The sequence below is a fragment of the Talpa occidentalis genome, unplaced genomic scaffold, assembly GCF_014898055.3.
Source record: "Talpa occidentalis isolate TD23 unplaced genomic scaffold, MPIMG_talOcc4v2.1 talOcc4.3, whole genome shotgun sequence".
In the NCBI taxonomy this organism is placed as follows: domain Eukaryota; kingdom Metazoa; phylum Chordata; class Mammalia; order Eulipotyphla; family Talpidae; genus Talpa; species Talpa occidentalis.
The window spans coordinates 33,274,571-33,302,554 of record NW_023603184.1 but is presented as its reverse complement, the minus strand read 5'-3'; the positions used below and the strand labels follow the sequence as shown (position 1 = coordinate 33,302,554).

General features: G+C 48.6%; 2 protein-coding genes across 2 annotated transcripts; one reads left to right on the top strand and one right to left on the bottom strand.

The window, feature by feature from the left end:
- Nucleotides 1–556: 556 nt before the first annotated feature.
- IGSF22 (immunoglobulin superfamily member 22) lies at nucleotides 557–10,575 on the top strand. The gene is given in 24 exon segments (XM_037521980.1): nucleotides 557–792; nucleotides 2,158–2,263; nucleotides 2,472–2,649; nucleotides 3,294–3,407; nucleotides 3,955–4,006; nucleotides 4,009–4,119; nucleotides 4,122–4,185; nucleotides 4,187–4,362; nucleotides 5,135–5,227; nucleotides 5,230–5,258; nucleotides 5,336–5,423; nucleotides 5,426–5,476; nucleotides 5,631–5,687; nucleotides 5,690–5,818; nucleotides 5,821–5,925; nucleotides 7,254–7,363; nucleotides 7,365–7,557; nucleotides 8,324–8,407; nucleotides 8,410–8,494; nucleotides 8,689–8,765; nucleotides 9,090–9,147; nucleotides 9,149–9,384; nucleotides 10,239–10,288; nucleotides 10,291–10,575. Coding segments are annotated over 24 exon segments (2,640 nt in total). The 5' UTR covers nucleotides 557–683.
- Nucleotides 10,576–12,804: 2,229 nt separating this feature from the next.
- TMEM86A (transmembrane protein 86A) lies at nucleotides 12,805–17,778 on the bottom strand. Its single transcript, XM_037522748.2, has 3 exons — nucleotides 17,671–17,778; nucleotides 15,388–15,652; nucleotides 12,805–14,998 (listed from the first exon to the last, which is right to left on the bottom strand). Exons 1-3 carry the CDS (start codon nucleotides 17,689–17,691, stop codon nucleotides 14,562–14,564), a joined length of 723 nt encoding a protein of 240 aa, XP_037378645.1. The 5' UTR covers nucleotides 17,692–17,778; the 3' UTR covers nucleotides 12,805–14,561.
- Nucleotides 17,779–27,984: the final 10,206 nt, after the last annotated feature.

Sequence of the window (27,984 nt, the reverse complement as noted above, 5' to 3'; positions counted from 1 at the left end):
TGTCTCTGAGAAGGATGCTGCCCCAAGACACACTTTAAAAGAAATAAAAATTTTACCAACAAACCTTCTAGGCGAACAACCCTCTAGACTAATGATATGGATTCCATCATGAAGAGGTCACAGGCACAAGAAGATCATGAAATGGAATAATCTCATGGAAAGAAGAACAGAAAAAGGACTCTCTCCTTTAATTATGCTAGGTTAAAACTGCTTAAATAGAGCCTCCACCTGTTTCGCAGGGAGCAGCCTGTAGGCCCAGTCCCTGATGCTGGCTTCCTTATGCTGAATTGCATGAACTTTAATAGAATCTTGTTTGGTACCTGCAGGACTGGAATCTCCATTATTTCTATTTCTCAGGGAACTCAAGAACCCAGAATCCAGTAACAGAATGGTTTGGGGTTTCTTAGTGGGGGACAGGCTCATTGGTCCCGGTAACTGTTCAGGGAAAGGGAGATAGGAAGGGAAGAAAAGGGAGGCCAGAGAGAAGAGGCAAGGTAACTCACCCCTGTGCCTCTGGTTCTCCTGTGCACAACCATCTTCCCTGGGGTGCACCTGCCTCGTCCCGCCCCTCCCTCTCACACACACATGAACACACTGAACCCCCCCTCTACTCCCTTCTCCGTTCTTCATGGCCTCTTTGTTGCCCAGATCCTCCCAGGTGAGAGCCCACGCCTGCTGTTACCATGACGACCATTCACCACAAGCAGATGTTGTAGGAGCACATGTCCATGGAGTTTTCCAGCTCCGCCACCCATGTGCAGACCTTCTCCGAGACAACCAAGATCGTGGGAGGCAAGTAGAGTGGGAGAGCAGGGTGGGAGGGGGGAAGGGGAGGGAGATTATCAGGAAGGGGCAGCCTCTCTCCCTCTGCAGCTACCACTTGCTTGGCCTCAGTCTTTGCTCTACTGGGCCCTTCAGGAGCCCAAGTAACATCAGCCCTCCCCTAAGCTCTGCCTCTAATCTGTGCTTTGATAAAGCTTCAGCCGGCAAGATGTTCGTTCACCCACAGATCACATCTCCAGGAAAACTTCTTAGGAAAAATCAATCACATGAACCTGTGTGAGTACTGATGAACTCTTGGTTGCTTCAGGAGATCAGTCATGGGCAAATGAACATATCTTCCTCCATTCAGGCCCCTGGAAGTTAGGGAGGTCGTGATCTTACCTACATGTGAGTAATGCTGACCTTGCTCCATTTAAGAAATGGGAGACTATGAGCTGCCCGTGGCGGGAGAGAGGATGAAGATGTAAACAAGTGACCTAAGCTTCAGGGTTTTGGGTCCTTGGGGAGCAGACTTGGAGGGAGGGCAGATCCTAGGGAAAGCTGAGAAATGGTCTCAGAGCAGAGCAGATTGTTTTGGTCATGTCTCTAGGGGACAGTGATTAAAAGATGGCCAGGGACCAGGATGTTGAATACCAGTCCTCCCATCATTGTTCCTCCCTCTGTACAGAGGTCAGGGTCAGATAAACACTCTGTCCCAATCCCTCCTACTCAGTAAAGCAGAGGAAGTGTAACACCTGGGGCTCAAAACCAGAAGTTGCAAACTCAAGTGATGATAGTGGTAATTTTCAGCCCTGCAACACATTGGAATCTTCTTATTATGTGTGGGTGGGGAGGGAGGGAAGGGACAGGAGGGGAGTGAAAAACAGTGATGCCTGAGTCTCACCCCAGACTGGTAAATCAGGTGTTGCTGGGTTATTGTTTTGACTGCTCTCCAGGGATTCTAATGTGCAGCCAGCACTGAGAACCACTGGCCAACAGGGTCCAGGCAGGGAACATAAATGCAGGAGAAAGAGTGAGCTGAACTGGAGACGGCATGCTCTATCTAAAGGGGTGGCTGCTCCCCTCATCCCCCCAATGACAGCTGTTATATGGGAATATCAGTGCAATGTTGGGATACAAAAATCTGAATTTTCATGTGATCACTCTCAACTGTTAGATGCAGGACTGCTTTTTGTTTAAACATTGTAGAAGTCAAATAAAACATCTGCCGGCCTGTGCAGTCTGCACAGTTCTAGTTGGGACCTCTAGTCACTATCGAAAAGCCGGGACAGGGCTTCCTAACACATTTTTCTCATCTCAGTCCTTCTGAATGGTGGGGATTAGAAAAGCAATTGCTTCATTGGGATGTAGTGAAAATCTGGTACAATAATCTCTGAAATGTCCTTAGCACAGTTCCTGACACAAGGCAAGTGCTGCATGGATCCCTCTCTCTGTCCTCAGATCAAGATAAGATGGATTTCAAAAGGATGCTGAAGAAGAGGTGAGGCTGTGGGTCTCCTCTGCCCATGGGGTTTCTCCCTTCACCACCCAGGTTAGAGGTTCCCAAAAGCCCTTCAGCAGGGCCTTGAGTTGATAGCCAAGGCTCCAACTATCCATGAAGTGGGGAAGGGCATCTCAGAGCTAAGAAAGGCTCCTCCTGTCTGCAGAAGGAAGCTGTAAGTGCAGGCTTGGTACCCTCTTCCTCCCAGGGCTCCCCCTGCTCTCAAGAAGCAGCAGCAAAAGGTGACAGATGACAAAGAGATGCTGGAAATTCTGTCCAAGGTGCCCAAGAAGGACTTCGAGAAGGTCTGCATGGAATATGGTTTCACTGACTTCCAAGGGCTACTCAAAAGTCTCAAAGAGATGAAGAAGAAAGTGGATGTGCGTGCCCATCAAGGGGCAGGGGTGTGCAGGCCAGGCTGGGCCTCATCAGAAGTTCTAGTGCGTGTGTGTCCCTGCAGCTAGGTCTCCCTGCACACGCATACTCAAAGGCACCCTTTCTACTACAGGAGCAGGAAAGGGACCGGACCCCAGGTAACCTTCCTTTTATCTCTCTTCTCTTTACCGATCCCTCATGGACTTTGGAGTCAGACAGACCTGGGTTCACATCTCAACTCTATGGCTTTATTAGCTGTGTGAACTTGGGTGTCACACCGAACCTCAATTTCCTCATCTGCAAAATGAAAATTATGCTTTCCTCTTTCATTTGTTTTACATTAGTACTGTCATTCATTCATTCACTTGACCTGCTTGTCATTGGTAAGCATCTATACTGAAATTCGAGAACATATATAATGGGCCCAGGTCCACAGTGACTGTCCCTCAAGTGGTGATTTCTTTCTAATCCCCCCTCATATCTGTCACCCTCTAAATCTTCCATATCAGTGTTGTGTGTGGAGCAGGGGAGCTCAGCTATCTAATCAACCTACTTATTTCTCCCCAACCTGTTGGGGCTCCTCCAGAATTGGGGACAAGACTGGGCAGGCTCCAGATGACTCTGACACCTGCCTTTTGTTATCACAGTCTCTCAGGCCATCCAGATTCTAAAGCCCCTGGAAGACATAGAGACCAAGATTGACACCACAGTGACCTCTGACTGATTCATGGAGCTGAAGGACCCCAATATCAAGATGATATGGATCAAGGTGATGGAGGGCACCCACCCTGGCAATATCAATTCTCCTCCTCACACACCCCCCCCCACTTTATAGACTGTCCATTATCCATCAGTCACGGCCTCTCTTTGACCTTATCAAAGGGATGCCTCCCAGTATGTTGAAACTGGCTAGAAACTAGACTCTATTCTTAACTATTCTGCCACTTAACTGTTTGGGTTCACAGTTATTTTCCTCTCACTATGTCTCAGTCTACCCATCTTTAAATGGAAAAGACTGCATTTGGTAGTCCTGAAGGGCATTGAAGATCTGTGCCTCTAAGAGAAAGCATATAATAAACTCACATATATTAAGAGTTCAATCCATGGGGGTGGAGGTTGGGACAGAACAGAGACCCTGGATTCCACTGAGCCACATAATGAGGCTAGAGAGATGTTAGGGACCTCTGGATGTGTTTGAGGGATCTAGAGAAGTAGACATGGCATTGTCCAGCTCAGGATGGCCTTGGAGAATTGGGGCCTCTGAAGGTTCCTTCCTAAACTCCTTCGTCAATTTTCCTACCTTTTCCACGAGGCAGGGTGGTGAGCCACTGAGGATCCAGTAACCCCTGGGCAAGTATAATGTGAAGCAGTTGGCACCAAGTACATGCTGATTTTTACCAACATGAACATGCACAATGCAGGCACCTTCACCTGGTTTCTCTCTCTGTCCACAGGCATCCCCATCAAGTTTGTGAGCAATCTTGTGTGAAAGAGAGGAGTGTGCATGCCTGGAGTGTGATGACATCCAAGGATGTGACCCTGCGCTGGAAAGGGCGGGAGGCTGCTAGAACGTGGCAACAAGTATAGCATGAGCCACAAGGGCAAGCGAGCAGAGCTCATCATTGAGGATGCTCAGCTAAGTGACAGTGACGAGCACACCGTGGTGGCCATGAAGGATGGGGACCCCGCTGAACACTACAGTACTGCCATGGTCACTGTGGAAGGTACAGCCCCACCCCATCAATCCCCTCTGACCACACCCCCTCTCCCTAATAGTCCATCACCAACCTTCCCCTTATTCACTGCAACCTTCGCTCAGACCATGATCCACTTCTACCTCCCCACTCTGACCACCCCTTCTCCCCAGTTCTAACCATCTATGATTTCCCAGGCCCTAACATCCCTATTTCCTGGACCTAAATCATCCCCCTTCTCTGGAATGCTATCAGAAATCCCTTGATTTCACCCCTGCAGAAACCCTGTGATAGTGACAGTGATCCTTGATTCTGACCCAGCCCAATTCACTAACTCTCACAACTCTCCACTAACCCTGACCACCCTCAGTTCCTCTTAACTCTGGGCATATCACAGTAACACAGACCAGCATCCACTAACCAACTGCATGCCCACCATCTGTTCCTTCCTCAGCTGAGTATTCTAAATCCCACTGACTACCCTTCAATGATCAGGCCCCATTAACCACCTCCCAGTCTTCCTGGCCACCATTTCCCAATACAACTGACTCTTCACCAGCCCCTAACCTACTGGCTCTCCTCCCCCTACCACCAGCACTCCCCCTATGGCTCATTGACCCTGTCCAACCCCCCTGCATAAATTATTTTGATCTATACAGTGGGGCCCTGCCTCTCCCCAAGGCCATCACCAGCAGCCCTTTTCCCTTGAGGGCAAAGGTGTCATGGTAACACCCTGATCCAGCCCAACCCCCTATTTTAACCCAGGTGACACCCTGATCCAGCCCAACCCCCTTTAACCCAGAGCGTCTGGCCACTGTGAAGAGCAGGATGTCTGATGTACACGCAGCCACCAGGAACCCAGCGGAGTTCTGCATGGTGCTGAATGACAAGAAGGTGGAGGCCTGTGGCTGAAGGACAGTAAGGAGGTCTGAGGCGGGGCTGGGAAGGGAACAAAGGAAGGGGGGGTCAACCTGGTACACTCGAATTCACATCCATCCCCCAGATCACAGACTTTCCCGTGGTGCAAATCGTGAAGTAGGGTGTGGTGCACAAGCTCATCTTTCCCAAAATGGGCCCCATGCACAAGGGCAAGACAATTTCCGGGCCAAGGACACAGAGAGTAAAGCATCGGTATTCATTGCAGGTAAGGTCCTGCCCACTACAGAAAAAGCTGACCTGGCCCGCTCACATGCTCCCAGCTCAGGCCCATTCCTGTAGGCTCCTCCCTCCCCCCAACCATCCCCACCCTCTCCTCTCCCATCTGGGAAGGACCGCCTTCCCTGGTGCCTTCCCTGCAGATCCTCCCGCTATTGATCCTTCCATACTCAAGGCACTAGCTGCGCATCCAGTGATGGTGAGGTGGGCCACACAGCAAGCATCAAGGTGCCTTTCCTGGCAAAGCCGCTGCCCAAAGTGACACGGTACAAGGACAGCATGGAGGCAACAGAGGAGAAGCGCGTGTCCATAGAACGAGGGGAAAACCAGGCACTCTCACCACTTCAAACTGTGTGCGTGAGGACAATGGCCTTGTCCTGCTCTAACTCAAGAATGACCATGGCTCAGCTATTGCCGCTCTGCATCTCAGCATGCTGGGTGAGAGCAGGACCTTGGATGGGCACCTGCTGCCTAGCAGTCAGGGTGGGGGGCAGACTGAGGAAGAGGCCAAGGATGGAGTTGGAGGTGAGAATGGGACTGGAGTTCTGGTCTTGCAGCAGAAGTCCACCTCTTACTTTCCTGAATAATTAGCCTTGGGCGAGTCCATTAACTTCCTACATCTCAGTTTCTCATCTGCAACAGGGTAGGTGTTTGTTTCGTTTCATTAGTATCTATTTCAAGCAAATTTAAAGTACATAGCAGAATGCATAGCACATAATAACCTTCAGATGTTCCTACAGTCTTGTTATTAACTGGGAGATGAGAACTGGTTGGAAGGTGAAAGAGTGGTGGGATATAGGGATGGAAGTGAGGTTTGTTGGGATGGATATTGGAGAGAAATGAAGTGAGGGGAGGTGAGATAGCATTGAGGATAAAATGAGGTTGGAGGGCCTCCCCTGGTGGCACAGCGGTTGAGCGCTGGGCTGCAAAGCTGCCCGTAGCCTCTGCAGCGCCGGTTCGATCCCCGGCCACCAGCGAGGGTCCCACATGGCGCGCAGACCTCTCCTGCCCCGCCCACTGCTCCCCTCAGCAGTGTATTTCAGTCTATCTGCTTGTTTTGTTCCCCATTCTGGCTCTGGTGAATTCTCTCACCCTTCCACGCTTCTGACTGTACCCAGTGCATGTATAAATAAATAAATAAATCTTAAAAAAAAATTGAGGTTGGATAAAAAGTTATATTGTGGTGGGAAAGGGATTTGGGGTGGGTCTGAACATAAGATAAGAAACGAGATGAAGAGTTGGCCTTAATTCAGCATGCCCCCCAACACCATCACCATCATGACCGCCTCCTTCTGTATCTCTATCAAGCTGCACAGTGAGGAGCTTTGGGTTTCTACTCAATTCAGCATTACTGAGCCCCTCTTCTGTGTTCTCAGAGCTGGGAATACAGAGACAAAGTATTCCCTGTAGTCCTTCAACCCCAAGGGGATGAAAACAGGTAGACATGTAATTATAAGGTACACCACCATAATACTGGTACATATTGGCATTCTAGAAGCTCAGAAGAGGGAAGGATCTTGTCTGGAAGGTGACTAATAGGGATCAGGAGCAGTAGAGTCTCTCAAATCTCCAGTCTACCCATTTATGGGCAGGCAAAAGTCCCTTGGGGCCAGAATGAAGCTCTTTGGGCACGTGGGGGAAAAGCAAGGAAACCAGAAACTTGGGATCTAGCTGTGTCCCAGTCTGAGTGGCTCTCTAGCAAATGAGCTAAAACCCTTGTGATCTTGGCTCCAATGCCCCATTCTGAAGCTATCTTGTGTCTCTAGATCATCCCAAGCCTCCGCAGGGCAAAGTGGAATTCCTGGAGCTCTCAGGCAGCTGTGTGCACATGAAGTGGAAGACTCCAAAGGACAATGGTGGGTGACCTGTGACACACAGTTCATAGTGGCATGAGGGCAGTTGGCAAGAAATCTTGGGTTAGGATAGGCGAGGTAGAAAGTAAAGTCACCCAATTCGCCACCAACAAGGTAGAAGGAGGAAAAGCTTGCCAGTTTCATATCCTGTCAGTCAATACAGGAGGAGTGAGCGACCCATTGGAGACAGATGAAGTGTTTTCAGGAAATTTTATTGGTCAGTGAGATAGCCTGTGATCAGTGGGGAGCTCAGGGGTCAGCAGGGGGCCGTCAGCCAATGAGCAAAGCTGGTGTGTGGGAAATTCCACAGGGTCATCTCTCTAGCTATCCCAGGAGACGGATTCCAAGGTAAGAGCAGAACATCATTTGGGGCAGAAATTATCAACTTTTCCCGTTCAGATCACATGTACAACACCCTCCTGGATATGTATATCCAGAACCATCCATGACCCCAGGGAACTGACCCCTGTTGTTTCCCTATTCTAGAACTCATCCCAAATCCAAATGAAAGTGATGTCACTTTAGGGATAACTTTAAATCCATTCTAGTTTTTTTTCTTTCCTCAAAGGAAAAAACCTTAACATCCCATTTTAATGATGATAACTAATTAGTTACTTGCTGTGCACCTCCCAACTGATCTCCATGTGTTGATGTGTGAAGACAGTACATTAAGAAATGGCACTGGGGATAACACAGGTTGGCAGTTTGAAGTTGGTGATTGTCAATCTTGGCTATACTTGGGATCTTTAAAAAATGCTGATGCCTGACCTCTACCCCAATCCAATTAAACTAGAATATCTGGAGGTAGGACCCAGACATTAGCTACTGTTGTTGGGTTGTTTTTTTCCCCCCACTTGATGTTAATATATAACCAGAGTTCAGATTCATTGGTTTCAGGGTTTTGTGAGGGGAACCAAAGGTCAGCATGGACAACTCTCTCCATGTTCCCCCTCCTAACTTCTGCCCACTCTTTATCCCCATAGAGCTCCCTTGTCTTACCTCCCAGCCTCAAGTGACTGATGTGACGAAAGAGGATGTGACTATCACATGGAATGCCCCCAGCCAGGATGGGGAGCACCAGTCCTCGGCTACATGGTGGAGTGGAAGAAGAAAGGCAGTAACTTGTGGGTACCAGTCAACAAGGACCCCATCCACGTCTCATGGACAGAGGCCCAGGCCGGACCAAGGGGGTTTTCTGGGTGGATTCATCTACCCCTGCTCCTCTGAACATACTCCCTCCCCCAGTTCCTTTATGGGTTTTAATAGCACTCCCTGTTCCATGTGCTTTTAGTCTATGATCTCTTGTCCTTGGAGCTCCTGGCCTCATGGTCCCTCAAATTCCCATTTCAGACACCAAGTGCACCGTGGATGGTCTCCTTTTGGACACAGGATATGAATTTCAAGTAATAGCTATAAATAAGGCAGGTTTTAGCCATAAATAACTGTTTTATTAAACAGCTACTATGTGTTAGGCACTTTACCCCACCTTCTGGTGATAGTTATTGTTAGCCCTAATTTGCAAACAAGGAAATGGAGCTCAAAAAAGGTAAGTAACTTGCCCAGCCCCCAGCTTAGTAAATGGCTAAGTTTCACTTCAGAATTCATTGTTCTGACTCTCAGACACTAGCTGTCTGAGACCGGATGAAAGGATGTGCCCCATCCCATTCTCCACAGGGCACACCAGGTTGCTGGGGTAAGGGCAAATACTATGGGCCCAAGGGTAGCTTAGGGGCCTTCCAACTGTTCTAGATTTTCGCTGGCCACCCACAAATCTACAAGTGTTTGAGGAGGTCCTAATTACGGTGACTGATCTGGGACCACAGCCCTGATGTGCAGAATGACAGGGAGGCCCACTGCGTCATCATGAAGCGGGAAGCCACCACAGCCACCTGGTTCACTGCCGCCCACCGAGTATTCAACAAGTACAAGGTGACCGGCTTGCTCCCTGGCAGGAAGTACTCCTTCTGAGTGGTGGCCCGGAATGAAACTGGTGACAGTAACCCACTAGACTCCGAGGATACCTGGCTGGTCAACAAAGACAAGAGCGAGTAGGAGAACTTGGGTGTTCAGATTATGTCCAGGATCTGTGATAGAGGGAATGACATAAGGATTGCAAGGTGTACCCAAGATTTGAGGTAAAATCAGAGACCCACTAGAGTGGACAGGTTAATGCTGGAGACCTGGGGGAAGGAAGTGGTGGTCACTGAAGCCTAGGGGAGGAGATATGTTAGATGCACTTGGGAACAGGATGATGGTGGAGGGCCCAGAAAAGAGGGGGGAAGAGAATGGGGGAAGATAGAGTGAGACATCCCCCTCTGACTGGGAGGGGCTGACAAGGATGAGAATGGGAGGGACACAGGGAAGCTTGGAGAAAGCTCTGGAAGCCTGAGGGACAGGGTGAAAGGTGGCAATAGCCTAGCGAAACTTGAAATGAGGACTAAATGGGCGAGAGCAGAGAGAGCAGAGACTGGGGTGACATTGGGAAGAGCTTGTGTGGGGACTTAAAAGCCGAGGAACAGCTATGGGTTCGTGAAGCTAGAGACTGTCAAAAAATAAATAAGTAGAGCACTCACCAGTCTGGAAAAGCGTAAAAACCCCTGGTTTAGGACCTGGAACCCTGGAGCCATGGGGGTGGGAGAGGTAGGGGGTTGGGGAACTAGGGGTTAGTAGGGAGGGGAGGAAGGGGGTGGGATCTTAGGAACTTAGTACAAAGTTGGGCCCCAGAGGTTGATTGCATCTGGAAATCTAGCCCAGGTCCTCCTCTGGGCCGCGTCTCCAGGATCTCCAGGGTCTCCCCGGTGCCTTCAGGGCTCTGGGCCAGCGGCCGTGCGTTCAGGGCCATGGAACGCTCGCGGCCGCCGAGTCCTGTCCCTCACTGCCGAGTCCTGTCCCTCACAGTCCAGGACCTGAGCTCTAAATTGAAGCCGCACCAACAGGACTGGTGCCACCCACACCACTGCGCTTCGTGAAACCGCTCAAGTCGCACACTGTGCTGAGCAGCCAGGACTGCACCATGACCTGCGCCTTCCTTGGGAACCCGTGGCCCACGGTGACCCTCAACAAAGTTGACATCAACATCATGGCCAACTCCAAGTTCTGGTACAATTCCACCAGCGGCGTGTGCACCATTGTCATCCCCACCTGCACGCTCAACGACAGTGGCCATTACAGCATGCTGGCAGAGAATGAGCTGGGCAAGGATCTGCAGCAACTGCAAGTTCATGGTCTAAGGTGAGAGTGCCACAGGCTGGGGTTAAGGTGGGGGCTGTGCAGCTGTGTTCCCTCTGAGGCAGAAGTGCAAAATGGCTGCCTCGTGGGTAAGTCCATCCATTCTTTGCATTTTTATTTAATCTGCCATCAGATGGAAGTGTTCTCTAAATGGTCACAGTTGCACTACTGTCCTTCCTCTGGTTATCATTTGTTATGTGCCTGGTGCCTGCAGACATGGGAGTCTGCCAGCTTTCAGCAGACTGTAGTTTGCAATCCTTGATGGGCTTAGATTCCTCCTGGAAAAAAAGATACTGGTGATCAGGCCTAAACCAGACTTACCAATCACAACCTCTCTGGCAGGGCTCTAGAAGAAATCTGTTTACAAGATTTTGCAAATGATTCTGAGGTGCAGCCAAGACTGAAAACTGCTGGTTTAGAATGAAGCAGATGGAAGAACTGAAGGGAGCCTACTAGAAGCCCTCCCTCTGCACACTACCACTTTTATGCTCGTGTACTTAAGAGGGAAATTTTATTTCTTATTCTATAATTCTGTCTTCATAGCTATACTGACAGCAGCATGAATTCCAAATGCAAAGCTGATCTGCTTTGCTCCCTCTTGTTCAGACTCCCTTCTAGATTTCCCATGATCCTCTTGATAAAGTCCCAACCAAAGTCGGCCCTGATCCAGCTTTATCCTCTGCCACTCCCTGAACTCTCCATGACACTTCATTGCCATGGTCTCCGTGGTTATAGACCACTTTCATCCTGTTATAGATGCCTCCCCTTAGGGAAAGGACCATGTCCTGTTGCTCTGTCTCTCAAGTGCTCAAAGTGTCTAGCACTGAGATGATGCCTCCAGAGTGACTGCTGAACTGTATAACAGAACTAGGCCAAGACAGGCACTGTGAGAGACAGCCAGCTTTCATTCCCCAGCTAGAGCGAACTCTGACAACTCCAATTGTGAGCACAAGAGGTCGAGGCCCTGTGACCTTGGCAAGTCACATTGAAGCCTTTTTTTCTGCTTCCTAGGGCTATTGTGGAGGCTTAAATGAGAGAATGTTTGGAAGTACCTGGCACAATGCCTGGCAAATATTAAGTGCTGAATAAATGGCTGCTTTTGCGCCCTTACAATCAACAGACCTTGGGACACAGATTGGGGTCTAACCCCAGAGAAGTGAGGGTGTCAGCCAGGCTCCAGCCCCTGGTTCTGCCCAGTAACACGTCCAGTTATCTGGAGTTTCACCTGCCTCCAGCACCATTAACACTAACAAATACACATTTTGTTCTTTCAGATAAAGATGATAAGTATTTCTAGTGTCAGTCACTGAGAATCTGCAGAAAAAAATCAAAGTACCTTATGCAAGCTCCAGGCATCAGGAAAATGTTGTGATACGGGGCTTCTTGAACTGTCCTCTGCATGGCCCCCAATGAGGGAAGCCCAGTTTGCTCTCTGGTGCTTGTCGATATAAACATCAGGGTTGGAGGGACAATAAACTGACTGAGCTCACCTTTGCTGGTCCCTGAGGATGGTGTACAGCAGGGACCAAGTAGATAGATGCAAGAATGGGATGGGGAGATGCAGAACACAGACCCCTAGAGCCTAATTCAAACCCACCCACATGGGAAGTGCCCAGCCCCCTCTGAGTGGTCCAGGACTTCCCTTCCCCATCCCTGCAGTCACTTTTCCCTCCCCTCTGTGCCCCTCCCATCCGGGTATAGAGGATAAGTTTTGCAACTTCATCCTCTCCCTCCCATTTCTTCATCCCAGATTGGTCTGTCTTGACAGTCCAGGATTTGAGGGATCAGAACCTTGCCTCTTTAGCACCCAGGGGTCCCACTGTTTGAGAATGAGAGCATCTCAGAGCTAGGAAGATTGGTCATTCAGCTTACTGGGTTCCAAACTTAAATGTTTTGCAGTGACATCCTTTAAAAAAGGTCTTAAGAAGCTACTAGACTGGGGCCTCCCCGGTGGCGCAGCGGTTGAGCGCTGGGTTGCGAAGCTGCCCGCAGCCTCTGCGGTGCCGGTTCGATCCCCGGCTGCTCCCCGGCCACCGGAGGAGGGTCCCACATGGCGCGCAGACCTCTCCTGCCGCCCGCTGCTCCCCTCAGCAGTGTACTTTGTTCCTTCTGCCTGCTCTGCTCCCTGCTCTGGTGAATTCTCTCACCCTCCTGCGCTTCTGACTGTACCCAGTGCATGTATAAACAAAACAAACAAGTAAATAAATAAATAAATAAATAAAACATGCCTCTATTAAAAAAAAAAAAAAAAGAAGCTACTAGACTTAAAACAGGAATAAGGGGTCTTTGAGCCTCCCTTCTCTACTTATTAGCTATCTCTTACCATGGAGGGCTGTAAAAATCCTAGTTTGAAAATCTCTGATTTATCTAATATCCACATGGGACTCGAGTCTCCCTTATCATGTCCCACAACTGTAAATAACCCTGCTACTAAGGGCATATTTACCACCACCCAAGGTTGCCCTTTACATTTCTGGATCACAGTACTGCCCATTAAGATGCAAATGCCCCTGCAGTGGGGTGAGGCTTTATTCTGCCAGGGCTTCACATCTGAAGTATGAATCAGCCAATCCCAGACTGAGCCCAGAATTGGGGGTGGGGAGAGGGCATCAGGAGAGGACACTGTGTAGCTAAGATCACCAAAGGTGGTGGGTACCCAAGTATAAGGGAATGTATGAACCAAATTCAGAAGGTCCCCATCCCTCACCCAGAACTACATCCTTACCCACACGCATGACCGGGGAAGTGAGACCCACTCCTACCAGCACAGCGTCACCAGAGCCAGGGAGCCAGCCTGGCGCCAAGATGCACTGGCCAGGACTGTGACCCAGACTGTGAGGACATCCAGGCCCCTGGCACCGTGCCCCCACCCTCTCCTCTCCTCTCCAGAACAGGCACGTGCTACTCAGGCAGACAAATGGGGCAACCAATAGCCCTTAGTTTTTATTTCTTTTTTTCATGAGAAGTAGAGGATGGAGTTGTTCCATCCTGGATCCCCTTGCATTGAATGTGCCTCGGGTCTTATGACCCTAGAGTGTCATTGGCGCTCCCTCCTCTTGCTCCCAGTTCAGGAGGGGGCTGGGAGGAAAGCACTGGGCAGGTGGGGGGGACAGCTCTCTTGAGCCAGGCTCAGCATCCCCCTTCAGCAGCTCCCTGAGTCCCTCTCCCTATAAGACTTTGACAACAGCAGGACAGAGACAAGATGGCAGAGAAAGACATAGATAAGCTGGAACGCAGACCATACACACACACACGTACACACACACACTCACACAAGTTGGCCCCTTCCTTTGGCATAATTCACCCTATCCCTGGCAATAGGGTCTAAGGATGTGGTGGTGTGGGGCCTGAGCTCTGGGATGACTTTGAGATGGGACCAATTTGAATCCTTGGTACCCCAAGCTCCCAGGCCAAAGAAATCCCTTCTCTTACCTACCTGGACAAGATACCCCTCTTTCACCTTCCCACCCATCACTGAGAATTTGAGATTGTTCAAGTAACAAGGATAGATGAGGGAAAGGGAGACTCCACCCTCATCAAATCTTCCCAACTAAGGGCCTGTGAAAGGGGCTTCAAGCCTTGGACCTGACTCATCTCAACACAGATTTCTCCCCTCTTCCCTCAACTCTGCTTAGCTCAGAAAGAGTGGGAGTGGGTGAGTCAGACTCTTCCATTTAGTAGAAGTGGGGGGAGGTCAGGCTGAGCACCATCACCCTTCAAAGGGGCTTGGACAGTCCTGATGGGGCAGGGGTAGGGAGATGTGTACTTCTTGCTCCAACAAGGAGTATTAAGCTGGCTCTTTTTAGCTCTCAGCATTGTCTTGGACCCTAGACTTGCTGGGGAGATCCTGCTTACCCCTTTTAACTTACACATTTCCCAGACAGAGCCTGCTGCCCTAGGATGCCCTATAGCCATCCTGCTCCAGCCCTTACAGATTCCCAGGTTTCAGGGGACCCCAGCCCCAGGAGAGAGGAGTGACCAGATCCTGGCCTCTCAGTTGGCCTTGCTCAGTCTATAGTCTTCCACTGGCTCCCGGCTCTCAACAGCTGACAGGGCGATGAGCATCTGGGCAGCGTAGTAGGTGGACATGATGAGCGCCCGTGAATAGGGCACGGGGAAGCAGAACTTGTTGAGGGCGATGGTCAGGTCAGAGATGATAAAGAGCAGCGCACCACTTCCCGCCGCCAGCTCCGTCCAGCGCCAGGCTGCCCCCACCAGCCTTAGCCCTGCTACAGCCCGCCAGCCCATGAAGCTGATAAGGGCCACGTAGATCCCCACCAAGTAGGTGAAGGCACCTGAGAGGCCGGGGTACAGGAGGGCATAGCACAGGCCTGACAGCACTGCCATAACCAGACCTGTCCGAAGAGCCAGTGGCCGCATGCCAAAGGCTGAGGCGTAGAGCATGTGGGTCACTGCAAACATCAGCAGACCTGGGAGTGAAAAGGGAGGAAGGGATGTTGAAAGCAGGCTCAGGTGAGACACAAGTGTGGGAGGTGGGGTATCAGTGGAGTGCTTGGGATAACCCAGGAGTTTTGTTTGGGGAGTAATGGGAAGAATTCCACCAAGGTAAAGAGATCTCCCCCAACCACCACCCCCGCCCCCCAACCACCACCACTGGGAACTCCGGAACTGATCACCAGATCACCTGCAAGATCATCCCAAAGAGGGACCCCAGTGTGTTTCATTGTGTTTGGTCTCAGAAACCCTCGGATCCCTCATATGATTGATAGGTCCCTTTCCCAAATCTGTGTCCCCCACCCAGGACCCCTCTGGACTCCAGCCTCAGGATCCCTCTCAGATAGCTACAGTGGTCACTAACCGTGCACAAAGTAGCCCTGGTCCTGCCAGATGAGGAAGGCATCACCTACAGCAGAGAAGATGAGCCCCACAAAGATGCGGGTGGCACTGGGGTGGGTGAGCAGGAATCCTAGGCCATGGGCCAGAAGGAAGAGCCAGAGGCAGAAAATGGGCAGGCACTTGATGAGGGCGCTGACCCACGATGGGCTGGACGAGGGCAGCCAGAGCACAAAATACACGCAGGTGGCCTTGAAGAAGGGCACCAGCTTGGGTCCCTCACTCTTCACCTGGAGGACACAGGACAAGGGCAGCACTCAGTGCTTGGGGAGCTTAGAACCCGATTAGGGGACTCAGGGCCAGTATCCTCAGCCCAGACACCCAACCCAGAGCCAGGCCCCACTCCTCTGAGGGCGAACATAGAGAAACCCGGTCTGGCCAACTCCAACCTGCCAGCAGGGTGTGAACAAGCTTATCACCACCCTGAGGCATAACTGATTACGAAGGAGAAAGGCTCCACTGTTCCCCAGGCCAGAACATCACTCAGGGACAGAAAACAGACCTTGGGATGGAGCAGCCTCAGGCAGCTCAATGCCTCTCCCTTCCTGCCCTTTTCCCCCCCTCCAAAGGCCCTTTAGCTCTTCCAGAATCTGCCCCCAGCTGTCTGGAATAGAGTGGAGTCAGCGGGAAGCAACAGAGTCCATGACTGGCAACTCGTGATCCTCTGCACTGGGGCCAGGGCACAGGCTTAGGGCCCTGGCAACACCAGGTGAGTGCCAGGAATGTGTGTGGGTAAGCACTGCCAACCACACCTCAGCCTCCACAGGCTCCCACCTCCTTCAATCTGCTCCTCAGCCTCCCCTTCAACTAGCACTAAAGGTACCTAAAGACACCATAAAGGACGGGGGCGGGGGGGATCCTGACTAGAGAAATGGGCCCATGAGTTGGAAGCAAAAAAAGTGTCCCTGAAACACAGGGGATTTCAAGGATGGGGAGGGAGGGAAGGCAGGGAGGGGGGAACACGAGGCAACAGCTAGTCTAGTTTCCCAGAGAACAAGGGCAACTTCAAGGCACACCAGAGAGAGAAGCAGGAAAGGGGGAGGGGTTCTCTTCCCAACTTCTGATCTGAAGCCAGACTGGGAGGAGATGGGGAACTAAGAAAGAGAAGTTCAAGCAGCTGACTTGTTCTCAGCTGGATTCGGGAGGGGGGCTGTTAAAGAAAGGTCAGAGCAGGCATCTTCCTGATCCCCAAGCTCCTTTCCTTGGGTTTCTGGTACAGGGTACCCTGTACACCCAGTCTCTGCCCAGAGTGCTAATGCCTGTGGTGGGTGAGGTGTCAAGCACGGGGCTCAGGGGGACTAATCAGACATCCAGACCTCCAGATACCCGGGGAATGATCAGACTGTGATGAGGGAGGCTGGGAAGAGCCAGATGGGTGCAACCTGGGTCTAAGCCTGCCCTGTCAACTGCCTTGGGTGAGAGTAGGAAGAACAGGCGACTAAGTTCCCTCGGATGGAGATTCCTGCATCCCCCAGCGGGTCAGGCCGGGGGCCTGGACAGAGGACACTGGAGAAGATGCAAAGTCCCAGAGTCCCCAGGTCTCCTCAGCATCCGCCTGCCAGCCCTCAGAAACATCAACATCTACTTCATCCCAAATTTCCTAGAAGGAGAAAAGGCATTAGTGGCTGGGGAGACTCTAGCCCAGCACTACAAGCAGCAGCACGGGGGGAAAGACAGCGGTTCTTGAGAAAGTCTGAAAAGGAGGAGGTGTCAAGAGAGAATGACTTCTCTTCCTCCAATACTTTTTCAATGCGCTTAGACGAGGGGCGTCCCCCGCCCCCCACGCCTCACCACCCCACTCCCACCCCAGCCTCCTAAAGGAAGGGGAAGAAACAAATTTGGGACAAGATTCCCAGGAGGACCCAGCCACCCCGTGGCCCACCCCCGTCTCCCCCACGCCTCCCTGCGGTCTGCCCACGCAGCACCCCGCGGCCGCCCCCCGCTCCCCCGCCCGACCCCGCCAACCCGCCGCAGACAGAGATCAACAAAGTCACGCTTCCTAGTCACGTGCCCACTGTTCCCCTCCCTCCCGCGGGGAGGCGGGGGGCGCGCGAAGGAGGAGCCCCGCGGGTCTGGGGAGCCGGGACCCTGACAGCGCCCACCTCCCGCCCGGGTGGGGGGAGGCCGGCCGCACACGGCCCCCTGCCGGGTCCCGGCCCCCCGCGGCCCGGCCTGCCGCAGCCCCGTCCCCTGGCCGGGGGGGTCCGACCGGCCGCGCCGGATGCGGGCTCGCCGCGCGCGCACTCACCACGGTGACTGGGGAAACCATGGCGGCTGCAACGGCGGGCACCCCGCTCCGGGCTGGGCGGCCAGGACGCGCCCGCGGCCAGGTGAGCAGCAGACAAAGCCCGGAGTGACGGACAACGCGGCCCGCGCGCCCGGCTCCGGGGGTTCTGTCTGCGATCCCCACGACGTCACTGCGGACTCGGCCAATGAGCGGGCGGGAGGCGGGGGGGCGGGGCCTCAGTGGCCTCGCCGTCCAGGCACCTCCGGCTTCTCCGGGGGCGGGGCCCCGAGGCCACGCCCCGCCGGGTCTCTGGGCCCCGGCATCCCGGGATGTGACCGTGACCCCAGTTCCTGGGTGAGGACAGAGTTTGGCTGAAAGAGAGCCGCATTCCTGTCCTGGACACATGGCTACACACATTTTCTCATAACCCAGGGGTAAGAAGCCAAAACCTATACCCCACAGCCTTTTTTTTTTTTTTAATTTTATATATATTTTTACATCATTTTTCATTTTTGCACAATATATGCATTTTCATCTTGGTTATAGTCCCCATACTATTTACACACACCCCTTGTTTTGATTCTACTCCCTTCTCCCCCTCACCCCAGTGTGTCTCTGGTTTCCAGTTGCTTGTTGATTTTGATTTTTACTTTGTTATAATTAGTCTTTTTCCTGCTCCCTTATTTAGGTTTTCTAAATTCCTGCTATGAGTGAGACCATCCGGTATTTTTCTTTTTCTTTCTGGCTTATTTCACTGAGCATGATCCCTTTCAGATCCATCCATGTTGCTGCAAATTGCATGAGTTTATCTTTTTTGATTGCTCAGTAATATTCCATGGTATATAGGTACCACATCTTCATGATCCAGTCATCTATTTTTGGGCATTTGGGTTGTTTCCAAAGCTTAGCTATTGTAAACAGTGCTGCTATAAACATAGGGGTGCAGGTGCTCTTTGGAATTGATGTTTCTGTGTCCTTTGGGTAAATACCTAGGAGTGGAATTGCTGGATCATATGGAAGCTCCATTTTCAGCAGATTGAGAAACCTCCACACAGCTTTCCATAGTGGCTGGACCAGTTTGCATTCTATCCCCACAGCCTTTTAACATGCAGTCCACAGAGACACAATCGCTGGTAGACCCACAACAGTGCTATGTCCAAACGCAGACCAAAATGGATACACAGTGGTCAGCAGATGCTCAATCCGCAACAGGAAGAGACATATGTCTAGGTTCTTAGCAGCTCACCGACCCATAGTCCTAACAAATACACAAAGGTGTACAGAATCAGTCACCCTGTGGCTGTGTAGGTACCTAACAAGTACATACACACAAAATGTACAACCACAGGTAGACACAGCTTTCAACATAAAATAACACATATGTCATAACAGAGACTAAGTTACCCTTGGGCACACACTTCTCACAACTCAGAGACAACTGTCACACGCATAAGAACAACCAGGCAAAACTGAACAACCCAAAGACGTGTGGACTCACGGCCAAAGACACAACTTAAGTAGATGTTGTGCTATTACAAAAAAGGTGCGCAGGCACACTTGAAACCGAGCGTATTTAGAATCATGGGAACTACACAGGTGAACTGGTAGATACAGACTGGGATCTAGTTCCAGTTTAGCCACTTCCATGCTCTGTGACTCGGTGAATCACTTCCCTTCTCTGGCCTTGATTTCCTTGTATATTTGATGAGTGGATGATCTAAGAAATTCCTCCCAAATCCAAGGTTCATTTGAGGTTGGATGGACCAACAAATTAACATCAGCAGAATGAGTAGGAGAAAAAGATCAAATTTAATAACATACCATGGAGAATTTACATGAGAGTAAATTCTAAAGTAAATTGGACAAATGGGGAGGGGGCACCATATCTAGTGTACGGGGCAGGGAGGCAAGAGGGGGTTTCACATGAGGAGGTGTGGATGACTCCATAGGACAAAACTTTTTCTCTAGATGGCTGCACTGACTTCAGATAGGTTTCTCTGATTTAAAAGGTTGTTTCTGGAGATATCCTTAAATCTTGAATTATTTAAGTGATGATAATAATTTCTCCTAAGGCCCTGAGGGCCTCAGTTGACCTTAGTACAGTACACCAAGGTGATACATGTTGGAAAAAGCCTCCTCTGGACATCTTTGGAAAAGCCTATTTGAATCTTTTGTGGGGGAGATGGCTTCCCAGAGGTAAAGATTTCAGATACATCTTTTTTAAAAAGATTTATTCATTTATGCTGGGGTACAGGCCAGAGGTGTGGGGGGGTGGTGTGAGAAGATTCACCAGAGACAGAGTGGGGAACACAACAAGCAGACTGACTGAAATACACTGCTGAGGGGAGCAGTGGGAGAGACAGGAGAGGTCTGTTGTGCCATGTGGGTAGCAACCTGGCCAGCTGGGGATTGAGCAATAGATAGACTATACTTACTAATAGTCTCTCCTTCTCTTTGACTTACTAGCTATATAAGTGGGCACATGACTCCATCTTTGAAGCCTCAGTTTCCTCATCAATAAAATGAAAAAACTGGACTAACAGATAAGTGAAAATGTTTGTTTTCCAGCCAAATCCCCTAACATTACCTAAGAGTTAGTTCTTAGAGCAAGTCATTTTTCATTTCTCTGGACCTTAGACATCCTATCTATAGAAGTAAGAGAGCGAGACTACAAAAGTGGTTTTCAACAGATAGGGTCTATCAAAGTTACTTGGGAAGCTTTTTAAAACACATACCCCGTCCCACCCCACATCTACTAATTATGAGGCACAGATTTTAATAAGCTTGGATACACAAATACCTAAATATGCAAAAGATGAGAGCCAGAATTGTCATCCACAGGCTTGAGTCAGTGCTCGATTACCCAACAGGCAGACTAATCACACACATAGATCTCCCCAAAAGCAGGCATCTCTCCCCTCTGTGCTGATTAGTCTCCATTTTCCCTCCCATCACCCAGATCCATTATTGCTGCCCTCTCCTGCCCTGGCCAGTGATCTCTCTAAACTGTCTCTGGAGAGCTCACTTGCCCTTTGGCTTCAGATGAACCCAGATGAAGGCTGAGGCAGAGGCAGATAGGAATGTGGGAAGAGAGCAAGGTTAAAGTTCCTCCACAACCAGCTTGCTGCTGAGGTTCTGATGGGGTGGTGCTCCTCCCTGCCTACACTTCCAGGAGCCCAGACCAGATCTCCAGGCCTGGGGTGGTATCAGCTTCCCTCTGTTGCCAGTGTTTAAGTGCCTCTTCACCCAAAAATGGTCTCCTTAACCCTGCCCACGTCTCTGCCCGTTGTCATATATGCCCATCAGTTAAGTTCTTCTGGAGAGTGCCAGCACCCTGACTCTATCAGATCAACAGAACAGAACTATTACTATCAACAGAATTACACTTTTCCCAAAAGAAAGAACTTACCTACTTTTGTTTGTATGGCTAAGATTTTTTTATTTCAAAAATAAAGTTTAATTTTATTGTGTACTATTTTTATTTTCAATTGCATCTTGCAGGAGGCAGAAAGTAGGAAGGGGGTGCCTGGACATTCCTTCCTCTCTGTACCCACAATCAGCTGTGAGCGTGACCCTTCTCACACAGCTCTGTCATTTTCTCTTTACTTGCTTGTCTCCCCTATAAAAATGTGAGCCTACTCATCTACTAACTCATTCATCTAACAAATGTGCACTGACTATGTGCTAACTACCATGTTAGGTGCAGGGGATTAAAAAATTTAGTAAGATGTAGACTCTGTCCTCATGGAGCACATAGCTCTGTTCTGGCAGGCAAGTAAACAAGTATTGTGCCATGGGGCAATTGAAATAACTGAAGTATGAAGGTATGTCTCAGGTGACATCAGAATCATTCATTAGACCTGGAGGCATTTAGAATCCTGCAGCTGAAGCTACAGGAATGAGTTGGTCTTGGGGCCTCCCTGGTGGTGCAAGGGGTTAAATCTTGGCACTCAAGCAATCCACAGCCACAGCAGCATGAATTCAATTCCCAGCCTGGGAGCTAACCGACAGGGCACAGGAGACCTCTCCTGTCTCGCCCGCTGCTCCCCTAAGCAGTATATTTCAGCAGTGCATTTCAGTCTGTTCTGCTCCCCACTCTGTCTCTGGTGAATCTTCCCCCTACTCTCAACAACCTCTGGCCTGTACCCCAGCTCTTGTATGCATAAGTAAATAAATCTACTTTTAAAAAATTTTAAAAAAAAAAGAATGATTTGGTCTTTACCAAGCAGATTCCAATGGAAATTACACACAAGAGACATGCTGAATTAAGGGAAATTCTTAAAGTGCTGAGGTGACCAGGGAGTGAAAGGAGTAAGCATGCGCAGGGTCAGAAAGGGTCTGAATATTCTGCAAAGGAATTGATTTGACCTAGTAGATGTCAGTAATCCAGTTGTCTTCTGTTCCTTAGCTTCTCTGGTTATTCCAGGCTTTCACACCAGATGCGTGGATGATGCAGAGAAATAGTGACCAGCCATCACTCCTGTAATGGGCATTTATTAACCCTTACAGACTGTGCCTGGAATATGGATAGGGAAAAAATAGACCTTCCCTGTTCTCATAGAGTTTAGGATTCAGGGGGAGAGGTTGGCAAAATCACCAGCCCTTCCCTCCCCATTCCTACCTCACCTTCCTCTCCTCAGATCTCCCAAAAACAGAAAATGGAGCCGGGACAGGGAGGACAGGCTGGGAGTGGCTGGGCCTGGCTGGACCTTCCAGGAGGTTCCTCCCCGCTAAACCGGAAATGGAGCAAAGCCTGTGAGACTGAGTTACCCTGTCCAGGGGTCATGAGAGCTATTTGTGTTACCTTGGGCTCTCCAAACCCTTTCCTATTCTAGCTTGGCTTCCTGTCTCTCATCCGGAGGAGAGGGGACTTAGGGGCTTTAATACTTATGTGGCACAATAGGGTTTAAACTGGCACCAAAAAAAAGAGCTGGAACTGTGACCATACTCCTCGTGCCCTGGCCAGATTCAGAAGGGAAAGGAAGACAGCAGACTAGTGGGGAGATTAAGCAGTTCTCCCATCCCTTTCCACACCAAAGAACTAAAAAATTGGTCTATTATCCACCTCTATACACACACACATACACACACACCCCACTGCAACATGTCCCTTCCTTCCTGGTGCAGGGAAGTGTTATATATAAGTGATCTCTATTTGCTGTGGGGAGAAGCAAGGAGACAGGCTCACACTGGAGAAAGGGATTTAGTTAAAGTCAACAGTGGTCATGCTTCCAGAACTAGTGTAATGTCTTTAAAAATGTAGACAGCAAACTAAGGACACCTGATTTTTATTTCCAAGTAAAGACAATTAAAAAATCCACAACCATCACTATCACTTTGTTGAAAAAAAAAAAAAAAGACATTTTAACCCTAAAAATGAAGAAAACAATCTCAGAATTAGACATTAGACATTTCACTTTTCCCATTCCTTCAAGGTCTGGAGAAACCATCATTAGGGACCATCAGTTTGCAGGCAGACTCTTGGGAATTATTGCATATCAGGCACAGAGATAGGCATGGGCTGTGACAGGGCTGGTATCATGGAAACCACTTTGCAGGTTTTCCAGTACCACCAATTTACCTTGGGCAAGTGATAGACCGTTTCTGAGCCTCAGTTTCCTTTGAAGTGTGGAAACCAGTATTTTCCCTCAGGGAGTCTTTGTGGGACTTCAATGAGAAAAGTAGATAAAGCACCTAAATACAAGGCAACTGATATTTGATATGTGCTCAGTAAATAATGCATTATTTCCTTTCAGAGCAGGCTTTTATCTGCCTGGAATGACAGGCACCATCTTTTCTGAAGATAAATGGGACTTCTCAGTGTTCACAAGCTGTGGAGTGCATCAGAATCATTTGGGAAGCATGTGAAAGGCTCTGCTTCAGCAGCATTAGGGCGGAGCCCTGGCATCTATATTTTAACACGCTCCTCAAGTGATTCATCAGCCCTTGACATTTAAGAGCCTCTGTTCTAGATAATCACTCAACCATTCATTGGATAAGCATGTGCAAGGTGCTGGGCAGAAGCAAAGAAGAAAATAATGTTTTGTTTTGTTTTTTTTAATCAATGCCAAGCACAGGGCCTGGCACTTACTAGATATTACCAGATGATAGCCTTCAGGGAGGTGCATCCTATTGGGAAGACAGGCATATTAATTAATAAATAAACCCAAGGACTTGTGATGAAAGTGGATACCAAGGAAAGAATAGCCAAAGGGTGACTGAATCTCCCTGCATCTAGAGGTGTGAGGATCTGACAGCTTTGACAGCTTGAAGGACCAGCCAGAGCAGTGAATGTGCACAAAGACATGAAGGTGTGACTAGCTGTCTCTGGAGCACAGGATCCCAGGGACAATGGAGGGAAATGATGCCAGAAGAGGTGCGCTTGGGGCCTAGATTGTGCAGGACCTGCTCTGCTAAGGTGTTACAACTTTATGATGGGAGAGCCATGAAGATGTGACCACAGGGGTAAACAAACAGATTCTCATTGTTGAAAGCTCATTTTAGCATCAACAGTATGAAGAATGGGAAGACACACTGGAGGCAAGGAGAACAATTAGGATCTTGTTGCCATAGTCCATTGGAGAGTTGGTAGTGGTAGTGGAAGGAGAGTGTGAGAGAATATTTTTATGTGGTTGCTTCCCATGGGGAGAGTCTGTCATTCCAGTGTGGTCTTTTATAAAGTGTAGGGGGAGAAATTGTCTACGAGACTATTATAAAGAATTGTTTTCAATTGTAAAAATAAGAGTTATTAAAAATTTGAAAAATATAAAAATGGATACATAATGTAATTAGAATCATATATAATGTCACAGACCAAAGACAAGCACAGTTGGATGTTTTGGTTTATTTTCTTCAGATTGTTTTATGTGCATATTTCAGGTCATCAAATATAGATTCACCATAATTTATTTAATTTCATCATATTGTTGAATATGTAACTTGTTTCCCTATTGTAAAGAATACTGTACTGAACATATTCTACATAAATCTTTGTCCACTTTGATTATTTTCTGAGGGCAAATTCTTAGAAGTGGGATGATTAAATCAAAGAGAATAATTATAGTTATGATTCACAAATTGCTCTCCCGATAAATTGCCAAACCACCTTCCAATGAGAGTTCCAACTTTTGTGACAGCTATGAAGAATACTAGTTCAGGGCCTCCAGTGGTGGCGCAGTGTTTTGAGCGCTGGGCTGAGAACCTGCCCACAGCCTCTGCAGCACCAGCTAGATCCGGCTGCTCCCCTCGCAGTGTATTTCATCAGTCTGCCAGTTCTGTTACCCGCTCTGGCTCTGGTGAATTCTCTCACCCTCCTGCGCTTCTGACTGTACCCAGCGCTTAAATAAATAAATAAATCTGGGAAAAAAAAAAAAAACTAGTTCACCTAGTAAACAAACATGTAAATTCTTCACTTTAGCATGAACTAAAGATCATATTTCTGTTTCAATTTATTTCCTAGGGGCTCAATTTCCTGTACTAGTAATTACAGATATGTTCTAGTGTTTGCTATATGCTGTATACCATGTAGGGTGCTCTACCTAGATTTTCTCTCTTTTTTTAAAAAAAAGATTTTATTTATGCATCCAAGGCCAGAGGTGCAGGGAGGGTGAGATGATTCGCCAGAGACAGAGTGCGGAGTAAAACAGCCAGAATAACTGAAATATACTGCTAAGGGGAGCAGCAGGAGAGACAGGAGAGGTCTGCTGCACCATGTGAGTTAGCTCCTGGAACTAGTCAAACTTGTGCTGCAGTGGCTGCAGATTTCTTCATAGTGCTAAGACTTAACCCCTTGCACTACCATGGAGACCCTAAATTTTCTCTTTTAATTCTCACAATACTTTTGTCGTACGGGCACTTTGTCCCATTTTATAGCTAAGGATTTTGAGGCTCAGAGAGGTTAAGGGATTTGGTCAAGGTCACTTATGAGGAAAGAGAAATTTATAATTCTCCCAAGATTCTTTAATGCACTTGGGCCAAAAATTATATCCCAAAGTCAGAGGCCACAAACCTTAGTTGCCCATTTAATGAGGATTCAAGAAGGATAAGATGACTATTGACACAGATGGCTGGAAATAAGAAAGTGCTCAGCTGGAGAGATAATGATAGGGAATATTCACATCATTTACCATTAAATTTATATGTCTGTTTTTATTTATATACCGTCATAAAGTTGTTAAATAAGAATGGCAAAGAATTTCCATGTAATATGGCAGATTGGTTCTAATGGGTTCAAACATTGATTTTTTTTTTTGTTTATTTTTTAATTTCCTTACATTATTGTTCATTTTTGTACATTTGATTTCTCCCATCAGGTGTAGTCCCCATAATTCTCCCACTACCACAGCACCTGTAAACCATCACCATAGTCCTCAAGGATTGTTAACTAACAAACTTGAGGCCATAAAAACTTGTTATGGAAACTTGTTAAAATGCCTGTTGTAGGAAATGGAGTTGTTTACTCAAGGTTATATACTGCTTATCATAACTGATTGAGCTCATCCATAAACTTGTGATAATTAACTCCCTACAACTTCCCTCACTTAAGTAACTTGACTTGGGCCTCCCTGGTGGCACAAGGGGTTAGCACCGCACTATGAAGCAATCCACAGCCTCTGCAGCACCAGTTTGATCCCAGGGAGGAACCCACATGGCACAGCAGACCTCTTCTGCCTCACCAGCTGCTCCCCTCAGCAGTGTACTTTGGTCAATCTGCCTGTTCTGTTCCCTGCTCTGTCTCTGGTGAATCCTCTTACCCCCCACCCCCCATCTCTTGTATGCATAAATAAATAAATTTTTTTTTTAAAAAAGTAACTTGACTAGTGAGGTGACTTCACTGTTGTTAGACAGCACCACAACCTCTGCCTTTGATATTTGCCCTGTGGGTCCTATACAATTTGTTCTTTCATAGATGTCACCTCAAGGCATTGCTATGAACTTAATTAGATTAATTGATTACCTTCTTCCCCACTAGATTAGAATTTTATAAAAGATGAGATTATGCCTGCTTCTGTCATTGTTTATTGAAGTGGAAAATGTCAGGCTGATCTGTTGATTAGCTGAAATTGGGGCATAGCCTGGGAACTGAAAGTTTCAGGGAACAGCTGATAAGCACCCTCGAGACCACAAGCACCCTGATTCATGCATTCCCAGATGAATGCACCTCTTGCTTTAGTCAATAAATACTCTGTAACCTGGTTGGTCGGGGCTCAGACTTTGGAGAGAGATCTCCTCCCGCCAATGTAGAGCCCACCAGCGTAAATAAAGAACTTCCCTTCTCCTCTCTGAGTGATGCCTGCTTATCACTTCTGCCATAACATTTTCACCAGTGTTTAACACAGAGCATGGCACATCATGTGTATTCAATAAATATTTGCTGAGTAAATGATTGAATGTCTGACTGTAAGGGCAGGACTGGACGCGGTGCAGGTTTTCTGATCCCATGCAGACCGGGTAAAGGAGGAGTCATAGTGCTCAGTAGTTTGGCAGGTTTTTTATTTGGGGTTCACCAGGCATATGGCAGGCAGGGGTGCTGGCTGGGGGGCTGGGAGGCTTCACTCTATCTGGGCTCTCTGGCGTTCGTTCTGCTGCTTCTCGGCTTCTCTTTCAGCTTCGGCTTCGGCTTGTACTGCTGCTGCTGCTTTGACTTCTGCTGCTGCTGGTGCTACTGGCGTCCCCCCGTGACGCCGCCCTTAAAAAGCACAGTCTTAGCTCAGCTGAATCCCATCTACCTATGCCCACACCCTACTCCAGGTGCCAGCCATCAGGCATGCATTCAGGACAAGGATCCATCATCTATCCTGATGGCGGAAGGGCAGAAAAGCCTGATATTTTCTTTACCCTACACTGACTATACAGTCATATATAGCCCACTGGTGCTTAAGGGTCCACTGAGGGAGGAAAGCTAGAAATGATGAAAAGGGCGAAGTGGGAGGACTGGATGTTATGGCCAAAGGGAAAAAGTCCCCTGGTGATGGAGCAGTTAAAGGGTCAACAAGAATGGAGATGATTCTACAGTAAAGCAGTGGCTCTCAAACTGAATTCCAGCAGGACTTGATTGCTGCCATAATGTTCTATGAACTGACCTGAAAATGAATTTGTACCACAAAACTAAAATAATCCTAGTCTTGTTCTCAATTTGAATTTTCTCAATCTTAAATTTTTTTACTGAGGCATAACTGACATATAACATTATATTAGTGCCAGATATACAATATAATGATTTGATATTGTATATGTGCAGACACAATAGGTCCAGTTACCATCCATCATCACACATAGCTACAGTTTTTTTTCTTGTGATAGGAACTTTTAAGATCTATTCTCTTAGCAACTTTT

What these genes read in the sequence shown, in the direction of transcription:
- TMEM86A (XM_037522748.2), bottom strand. Translation starts at nt 17,691, where the DNA reads ATGGTTTCCCCAGTCACCGTG. An exon ending in TGGTTTCCCCAGTCACCGTG is followed by an intron (nt 15,653 to 17,670) that starts GTGAGTGCGCGC and finishes TGTGTCCTCCAG; the next exon opens with GTGAAGAGTGAGGGACCCAA. An exon ending in CCAGGGCTACTTTGTGCACG is followed by an intron (nt 14,999 to 15,387) that starts GTTAGTGACCAC and finishes TTTCACTCCCAG; the next exon opens with GTCTGCTGATGTTTGCAGTG.